At 38.5% G+C, this 10,072-nt stretch overlaps 1 protein-coding gene across 1 annotated transcript in view; it reads left to right on the forward strand.

The window, feature by feature from the left end:
- Window positions 1-676: 676 nt before the first annotated feature.
- Window positions 677-10,072, forward strand: part of LOC111334732 (uncharacterized) — a 183,198-nt gene continuing 173,802 nt past the window's right edge. Inside the window, 6 exon segments of the mRNA XM_088747547.1 lie at window positions 677-716; window positions 1,757-2,086; window positions 2,429-2,674; window positions 4,572-4,695; window positions 7,700-7,771; window positions 8,201-8,283. Of these exon segments, the coding sequence (XP_088603673.1) occupies window positions 677-716; window positions 1,757-2,086; window positions 2,429-2,674; window positions 4,572-4,695; window positions 7,700-7,771; window positions 8,201-8,283 (895 nt within the window).

Genomic DNA, 10,072 nt, shown 5'->3' on the forward strand with positions numbered 1-10,072 from the left:
GTAATACGAGAAACTAACTTCTTAGTTAAATTTTCAGGGAGACGAAGTTTTCAATTTTCTGTCTAAATTATTTTCTCAGCTGCCAGCGTAACTTTTTCACAAAGAACGTTACATAGAATGCTACTCGAACTGACACAAGGGTGACCGAACGTTCTCTTCTATCACCGTGAACGTCAAAACGACGATCAAATAGTAGTCATCGTAAATATGCCGGATGCTGCTATTAGCCTCTTCATTACAACAACAAATGTTTAGAAACAGCATTAAGAATTGAACGTGAACAATATTTATTGTAGGAATATCAACTAATTTACTCCGTGTCATTTTGAAGATGTGTTGTAAACAGCTAAAACACTCCTGAAGTAGTTTAAGTTATAAATTATTTTGGTAATTCATGCAAAAGTTTGTCGAAGGGTGTTTGGGTGCTCCGATTGGTAAAATAATGCAGAAATATATACAGTACAGCCATAGTGGTCGATAGAACGCTTAGTCGTTTAGGCAAAAACATTATGGTTCAATTACGAGACACACAAAGTGAATCGAAGCCGATGCTGATACTGAACCGCTATGTATACAGGGTAAAGATATGCTGAGGTGCCGAGGAGAGGCATTCAGATAAGATCATATGATAGCTTTGAAATTTTAATACTCATTTGATTTATTTTGCCAGGAAAACATGTCTATCAAGGGCATGTGGACTTTCACTTTTGCTTTGGGTAAGTGCATTGCACTTGTTAAATATTTTTTACGAGAGGGTATCGGGCACATAAGTAAATATTATTTTCAGTTCGCGTCAAGGGCAGTCTTGGGTACGACTCGAAAATTTTTACCGAAATTGTATTTATAATTTGCCGCAGAGGGTAGGCTTGGATCAATTCTATCGGCATACCATAATAAGCGGTGTTTGAGGGGAGCATTCCGCGGGATTTTCACGCAAATATTACCCATACAAAGAGCAGTTGGGGACTACTTTCAATTAAATTCAACGTTTCTAAATACAAATCTTATGTTATCTTATCTTATGCGTTACGTTGATAATTTCTCGTCCTTTTACAGTCTTAATGCACCTTTATCGGTTTGTAAACAAGAGCAAAGTAGTGATATTTTGAAAAGTATGAGGAATCTACATGCTCCTCAGTGTCGATGGCTAGCGCTGGATATAAATCTACCACAAGCCTTCGATGGATATTTCTTTTTCTAGTTTATATTATAACAGTGAGATAATATAGTGAGAAAAAGGTGATTTGAACTTATTTATTCCTGCAACAATTTCAATATTTTCGGGCCCAAATTCCGCGCGAGTTTCTCGGAGATGAAAAGCAAAGGGTACGTGCAGTTTGAGAAGCCAATCAGTTTCTACTAAAACAATTATTCACCTCAATGTCGGTGCCATGAGTCCGCGTAACATTTTCCGAGTGATTGTTGAAACGTTGTCTGTATTACTTTACAAGAAACCGACGATAACTTCTGTAATTATTTTTCGGACCTATCAAAACAAATAGGCAGGGTTTATAGTGTTGACAAATCATCCGATGTTCCACGAAATATGTGTTTTCTATCTAACGCGATACAAGGCCAATTGAGCGAAATTGCACCATCGCGTAATATATACAGATCGTACATTAAAGCGTTTGGTACGAAAAAAACGGCCGTAAGCCAGTAAGTTAAAAAAATAGAAAGAGTCACTAATTAACTAGTTGTGCAAAGTGTTTTTATTGGAGCTCATTCCTCTGTGAACTTATGCTCGTTGTTATAGGTGCAATAATCACGCAAGTATATTCCAGACAGGATATCCCAGACTTTGATACAACACAGCTTCTTACAGTGCAAAAAGGGCACTATGTGGAAATACGTTTTAATCTTTGGATACCTTCTCGGTTACCTGGAGCACCTTGTGCTGATGAGGAATATCTTGAGATCCGTGATGGGTCTGATCAGTCCGGAAATCTATTGGGTGTATTTTGTGGGAGAGACATTTATGTTACCCTACGCTCCAGTGGACGGAACATGTGGTTGAGATTTTCACCTCACCATAGATACTTGCTATGGAGCGCCTACTTTGAGGGAAAAGCACTAAATGCAACAGGTAAGGGACCAGTCATTATGTATCGCGGGGGGGTGGAAGATTTTGGGGATCACTTCGTTTTCAAGGGGGAATGGAGAAGGGATCAGTCGTCACTAACAGAGTATAAGTGGGCTACCATAAAAAAAGAAATTGACTGCTGATTAACTGCCAATGCGGAGGGGAGGATCAGAGGAATTTTAAAAAGCCTTCAGCGGGGTCAGGTAAATCTCATCGTTACACAACCCCAAGTCCCCCACCCCTCCCCCCGGCGATAAGTAGTGACTGGCACTTAAATATTTTTAGGTTTAGTTTTTTTCCTTTTAATCAGTTCCTTACATATCATTTCTGAATGCTTGTGCTTAGTTGCCACTGACCTAGGAGGCGTCATGAAGACTCAGTTTGTTCTGCTCAACCATTTTTCATCTTTGTGGTGCCCGGCTCGTGGTGGACCGGCCCCTCGTATTGTCTGGAGGAGGAATGGCGTTGTTGTGCAAAACAGCACTAGCGTGCGACTCTACATCAACGTTACTGAAGAAGAAAGAAATACAAAGTACAGCTGCGGGGTGGGCGACCAGTTGAAGAGGAAAAGCATCAGTCTTGTTGTCGAAAGTAAGTTTCAAGTTCGCATCTTTATTTCAAGAGGAACTCAACTGTTGTGTATGCTTTTGGTAACCTTAATATTCGTCTTGCGTCAAATTTTGGATTTTGGGCTTTAGAATTAAACTTTTCAAGTTACAATTTTACATAAAGGTAACCTAAAAGGTCATATTTATTAAGTAACACAAAGAATAACTGAGTTGCTTATTTCCTATTGCTGGTTTTCACGCTTTTGCTTTGAATTATTGTGAGGCCAGTTACAGCTTTCTTAGGGATCCAACTACCAAATTGACTCTATTGAGCGCTTCCTAGGTATAAGCGCCACATGTCAGAGCAAAGATATTAAAAAGTATTGCATTTAATAAGAGAGCAGCGTTTATTTACGGACCATAACAAAAAGACAACTAGCTACAGCTAGGGCACCGAAACTGCGTCTGTTTGGTAGCTACTGTTCTGCTTTTCTATATAAGCGACGTAGCTTGGCTTGTCTCGGTTACCATCTTGTCAGAATTCCATTACACCGCTCGCCTTCATTTAAGCAATTATTTATGGAATGTATCCCGGTGCAGTGTTCCTCTTTCAAACATTTTTGAACGACGCCTTGAGAAGAACAAGTTGTAGCAGCCGTTTGCGTTATCAGAGCATCCGTTGGACAGTTGGAGTGGCTTCTTGTTTGAAATTGTACTGAAATTCAGTTATGCAGTCATGTAACCAGTCTGAGGCGAAATGCTAGGCTGTTTTTTTTTTTTTTACGAGCAATACGAAATAACATTTTATTCCGGCTTCATTACGAGTGATCTGTCAACGAGATGTATCATGCCTTGACCTTTCTTCTCACTGGAAAGAATTCGACCGGGTTTGAAACTGAATGTGATTACTCACAACTTTCTTATTCTTCGCTTTTCATTGATTTCTGACCATGATCAATTGATTTGCATAAATTTACAACAAATTAAGGCACATTAATGATCGATTTTTATCAATTGACTACGCCGAGAACCTAGTCCAACAAAAAATGAAAATGGAGAGTCTGTATCCTCTATCTCACGTGGCAAAGTGTGTTAAATAATACTGTCAGCCATTGACTGAAACCAACTGGATCCGCAGTTAACGATTTTCGCTGTGATGCCATCGAAAACTGTGCTAATCAAACTTTTGAATATCTAAAACCAGGTATTCGGAAAATTGTTCAGAATTAACAAATATAAGAAACGACTTGGCCAAAGTCTCAAGGCGACGTCAATGCGGTTTTCCCCTCAGCTCAAAAGTAGCGGTCAGAAAAAGATGCAACCATACGATTTTAAAGTTTTCACTTCGAGAGTGATTTTTAACCAGACCACATTTTCATTGCTTCAAGAAAGCTAGAGACAAAGATCGCGGAACTAAATAAATTTTTATAGAAAGCAAGGGCCATTTTACACTCAGGGTGGCCAACTGAATGTCGTGCGATCGACGTACATATTACAGGAGTAAATTGAGAATTGTAATATTCGGTAGATTAAACTTTTACAGCAAAGTTTACTTACTCTAAGTCATTCTTATCTTTGGGCAGATCAATCGGAAAATAATGAGGAATACCCCCAATTCCTAACAAATCTCAATAATTTTGTATTTTAGATCAAATTTAATAAATGGGGAATAAGAATTATGCCTGTCATTGTAAAAAGAGCTTTTTTTACACTTAAGGCGGAACATAATTTGTAAAATCATGTCTTTCATTTCAATGGGTGACATTTTGGTTTCAGATGATGTTGAGGAATACCGCTAAACAGAGGTTTATTTTGCAACGTACCATCATCGATTTGACTCAACAGCTTTCGATTGATAAAATCTTTGAGTAAAAATGAACAATTAAAAACTGAGATGATTCAAATAACAATTGTAATAGAAGCCTGTTTTTGTTTGTCAGAGTGCCCTCAACCATGTCAATGCAAAGTCCTTAAAGGTAACATGAATGGCTTAGTATCGGCTAGTTGTGAAGGAAAACAGCTTAAGTCAATTCCAAAGAAAATTCCGCGAGCTACAGCAAAACTGTAAGTACTATGTATGCATCCGCGCCATATAAAGCCTTAAATTTGGTTTCTGTTTGAATTCAAAGGTAGCGCAATGACTCCCGAAAGTATGAGGAGATTACAGCTATTAAATGGGTGAAAACAACAACAAACATCAAAAACTACAACCCAGCAAAAATGTCTTGAGTTTGGTGACAAAAGTTCTATGCTACAAGCGCCAAGGGCGTGATTTTGTCAGGAGCAGAGAAGAAAAATTAATAGCTGAGACCGGACGCGTATGAATTTGGTGTTTTGGTATTGACTGCAGTGGTCCAAAACTAAGCAGCCAAAAGTGAACAGGTCTTCCGGATATAAAATGAAAGAGCTACAGGCGGAGATAATCTTAAAGCGATATGAAATTTCTGAGTTTACTAAATAAACTTTCATAAAATATCTATCTCGGACTATCCGTATCAGAGCACTTAATCTTCTGGTTAAAATAGACTCAACGTAGTACATAAACACTGACAGGTGAAATGACCTTCGACAAAGCAGGATATCATCAGCCAAAAAGACGGAAAATTTTCGTTCATCAGGACTATGTTTAACTGGCCCTCTTCAGACGCTTCCAGACATTAAGGTAGAAAAATTTTTTTTTTTAAATAAAGCAAATTGGACTTCAAATTTACACGCCTAGATAAGTAAAAGGAAAAAATATTGGGGTTAGCTGGAGATTTCGACTTCAGTAAATTTCTCAAACTCATTATTTCATATCGTGGTAAAGGAGCGCTAATCCGCGTCAGATCACTGCAGTGTAAAAACACCCGAACTAAAAGGGAAATCGTCGATCTTAGATCGATGTCAGCGTAATACAAAGTTGTCTGCATCAGGCGCTCATTAGTATATTTGTAAGAGCCGGCTGGTGAATCTCAAAATGAAGGCCACCACTGTGCCTGTGATAGAAAAAAATGGACTGGAGGATTATCAAGGCTTTGACAGCTGCCTCATTTGAATACGATTTAAGAGCCTGGATTGTTCGTGGGCTGCCGCTGTGGTCCAACAGCCCTTCTTTACATATTACCGCCAATGTTTATCAAATCCGTACAACTTATATGTAGCCCTGAGACGCGATTCTACCGCTACCTCACTGCTGATGAACCATCAGATAAAACCGACAAAGTGTCACTGATGAAGGATTAAACACATTGATCTCAATGCAAGACCGCTGATGAACCCTTCAACACAACCGCTACAGCAACCCTGCTAATGCTTGAGGGCATTCGTCAGAACACCGCTAATGATAGCTGCGCCCAGGTTATCAAGAAATGGATATGGCATAGTCCACTACAGACGAACTATTAAAGACAACTGCCACAACAGCAACAACACTGATCACCACTTGAAGATATCTGCTACTATGCTGTTGATGACTGGTTGAACACAACTTTTACAAAACCACCAAGAATACTTGGATATAATCGGTACAGCGCCTCTGATAACTTCTTGGAGACAACGGCTAATAAATCTCTTATAAATGTTTTTAAAAAACTACTGAGAAGTGTTGGATGGTTATCCAACAACGCCAAGGAATGCGTGAAAAGAACTGCTGGAAAACCACACTTGAAGATAACCGCTAGAACACCGCTGACGAAAATCCTCTAAAAAACTGCGTACGCTGGAAGATTGTCGCATGAGGAACACTAGAGGGCAACGGTGAAAAAACCGCTCAGGAACGGTTGAATACAAGCGCATTAACACAGAAGGTTTGAGGAAAACCGCCACAAAAGCGCTGGTGAACGCTCATGAGGGTAACCGTTGAAAAACACGCTGGTTAACAGTTCACAGCTTTTACGATCACAATCAGGACAACTGCCACAAAAAACGCCTAAGAAAGCCCGAAAACAACCGCAGAAATGTCCCTCAGTAACTGCTGCATCACCGCTGAAGAATGAAAACCATTGCAAACCTTCTCAGGAATATATGGAGACAACAAAATCGAAATTAAACCACTAAAAAGGGGTTGAATCCGGCGACAAGACAGATAGGAACAAATAGCGTTATTCGCTATTAAAACATTAGGGAACGTCTGAGATCGACCGCTACAGAAGCGCTAAGGACTGCAGAGAATGACTGCTGTCAAACTGTAAGAGAATCCTAACGTGTCACCTGTTAGTGGGCTGCAACACTTCCCGTGAACCTGCATTTGCGATAATGACCGCTGCCAGAATCTTCTGAGCCCCTTCTGGTTATATTAGATTTTCACTGACTAGAGCTTTTAGAAGAAATAGAGTATTCAAGGCCGTAATCTTGTCAAAATCAATATCAATAAAGTTTTCAGATGGTATTTATGATTAAATTATGTGTAAATGCTAAAGAGATAGACCAATTGAATAAATTTAATCAAGAATTAGAAATGTAATTGTGGCTCAATTATTTGCTTTGGTTCGATTCTGTTTGTTTTGTTTTATTTTTAAGTCTCTTTGCAACCGTCGCTCATCATTAAGCGAATTGGTGGGTGTGGATGCCCCCACTGCACCCTCCGCAGGTCCTATCCCTACATGTCAGTACATTGACCCTGAAGATCAAGTGAAACGCTCCTTTATGTTTGACCCAGCTCAAGCCAATGAGCTTTGGAGCTGATCTCTATATTCGCGGGAAAGAATTCACTTAAAGCTCATGCACAAAGTGAGACAGAATTACCTCTGAGGACTGCATTGAAATCAGTCCATAAGAAGATAAACACTTGCTTCTGATCATGATTGTGTAGGGAAAATCAAATGCGTTTAAAATTTTCTAAGAAACTCAGAAAGTATTTCGGGTGTTTCCCTTTGCATCATAATTATTACAGATTTAGTGGGGTTTTTTTTGCTCGTTCTAATAAACAGACAAAGCATTGGTAAAAGCCCATAGCAAGTTCATTTGTACATCAAGCTCCGAGTCAAGTAAACATGCACCACTCCATACAAGTCATAATTTTTTTTTAAGCTGTGCAATTCAGGTTCACAGTCAAGTAAATTAGGTGATTGATTTGTTAATATTTTTCAAGGGACCTGTCCAATAACAAGTTGCAGAACTTGCCAGCAGGAGCCTTTAGTAACAACACAAAGCTGGAACATCTGTAAGGACGACGTTTCTTTAGCATATTTATAAGTAGATAAACACTTGCTTCTGATCCTGATTGTGTAGGGAAATGTAATACTACGTGTGTTTAAAATTTTATAAGAGAGCCAAAAAATATTTCGGGTGTTTCCCTTTGCATCATGACCATTGCAGATTTAATTTTCTTTCTGCTGGCTCTAGCAAACAGAAAAAGCATTGCTCAAAGCCCTCGTATTTTCGAAGAATAATCTCTACTTAGAAAGTTAATCATTTCAAGTGCACACGTTACCTTAGGGAGAAACTCACAGTAAGGTCAATTTTGCGTCAAACTTCGAGTCAAATCAACAAGCACCATACGGATAACTCCTTAATTTTTTTGTCAGCTGTGCAATTTAGGTCCACAGTTGAGTAACTGATTTAGGTAATTGATTTGTTTATTTGTTTCAAGGGACCTGTCCAAAAACAAGTTGCAGAACTTGTCAGCAGGAACCTTTAATAACAAAAAACAGCTGGAAGATCTATAAGGACGACGTTTCTTTAGCATACGAGCGTTTAGTGTTGATTTTTGGACCACATGCCGATGTATAGAGGCCTGATTTGAACTTTCACATCAGACTGAGTTTCTGGCCTCGGGATCATTGAATATTACTAAAGCAAGTTTCATTTTAGGGCGTCAAATTTCGAAAGTGTTATGAAACTAACGGTGCATAACTTAAATCGTATCAAGATGTTGTGAATTATATACTTTGTCACGCATTATGCTGATGTCATACCCGTGATTCCTTTCATCTGAATCGTATAAATGATATCAGTTACCACAGAAGGACTCAACATTCTGCTTTAACAAGAAGTTGTTTTAATGAGGAGAAAAAGCCGATGTAATTTTCAAGCGATCGTTTCAAATACTTAAATGATTTACACAAAAATATGAAACGATCAGAGCGCTGCAGGCTAAGTCTTTTTGAAGCCGTTCATGAAACATCTTGAGAGAAACGATTACAAGTTTCATTTATCTACAAAACCTCGGTGAACAACATTTTGTGCAAAGTTGTCATCACTGAGCATCTAGGCGTCAAAAGAAAACATTTCAGAATCTGGAACGGATCATGGGAAGTAGGGGATTTTGGTACTTTGGAACACAGTGCTGTATTTCTAGTAAACCCTCGTAACTTGGGAAGAATTGGTTTTTAATCGGATTACCATGGCAACGTAAAAACTCAAGCTAACAAACAAGTGCGTTTTAGACTCCTTAAGGGATTAAATGTAAAAGAGTATGCCATGTTGCAAATTTAGAGCGATTCTGGAATGTTTCTCTTTTATTCTTATTACATATCTGAATAACGAAAATGAACTGATAATTGGCTCAACTGCTGGAAATTTGGAGAGGTACAAATTTCCACGACCTCAGTGTTTCATATCGTGATCAAGGAACACTATTCTGTGCCGGCTTACAGCAGGTTTAAAAAGACTCAACTAAACGGAAAACCATCGATCATAGATCAGAATAATACATAACGCTCCACATGAGGAGCTTAACATCCCATTTAGTGTCAGAAAATTCTCACAGTGCTATTGATACCAGAACCCCCTGCCCACCAGATTTAAGAGCCACTGACCATAGATATCGAGAAACCGCCGACAGTTGCAAAATTTCCTAGTTCTTTTTTATTTTTCCCAAAGAACATTTTTGATGAAGCTTTTTATAGAATAGTTGTGTTAGTCTAAGTTGATGTTTACTGCTCTAAATTAGTAGAAATAGCTATTCAAATTATTCCAACTCTAAGAGATCGTTCTCTAAGGTTTCAAAAAAATATCAGACAAGACGCGATTAAAATCCATCGCATTCTGTCAGTGTGAGTGAGAGAGATTTGTTGGAAGTGCATTTTTCGAGCTAAACATAAGTTTTTACCCCAGGAATTTGATGTGTGGACTTGTTGTTTTTGTGTTTTTGTTTTAAACACCCTTAAGCTTTTTGCGCCTATTTAATACCCATTTCTTACAATTTAACTTTATTTTTCTGTAAACTCGGCAAAATTTACCAGGCTTTAAGCGCAATATAAGAACTGTTACGAGACACGTATGGAGAAAAAATGATGACCTTACGGAGAGTTGTCATCGCTGAGCATCCAGGCCTCAAATGACAACATTTTAGACTTTGAAGGAACCATGGGAAGAAGAGGATCTCGGTACCTAAGAATACATCGCTGCATTTTTGTTAAACCCTTGTAAATCAGTTGTATAACGATAATAGTTTTAGTTTTTTAAGTTTTTCTGTTACATGAAAAATTACCACTATTTCTCCCGAAATGAATATTTGGTG

Source organism: Stylophora pistillata, chromosome 1 (assembly GCF_964205215.1).
Source record: "Stylophora pistillata chromosome 1, jaStyPist1.2, whole genome shotgun sequence".
Classification (NCBI taxonomy): domain Eukaryota; kingdom Metazoa; phylum Cnidaria; class Anthozoa; order Scleractinia; family Pocilloporidae; genus Stylophora; species Stylophora pistillata.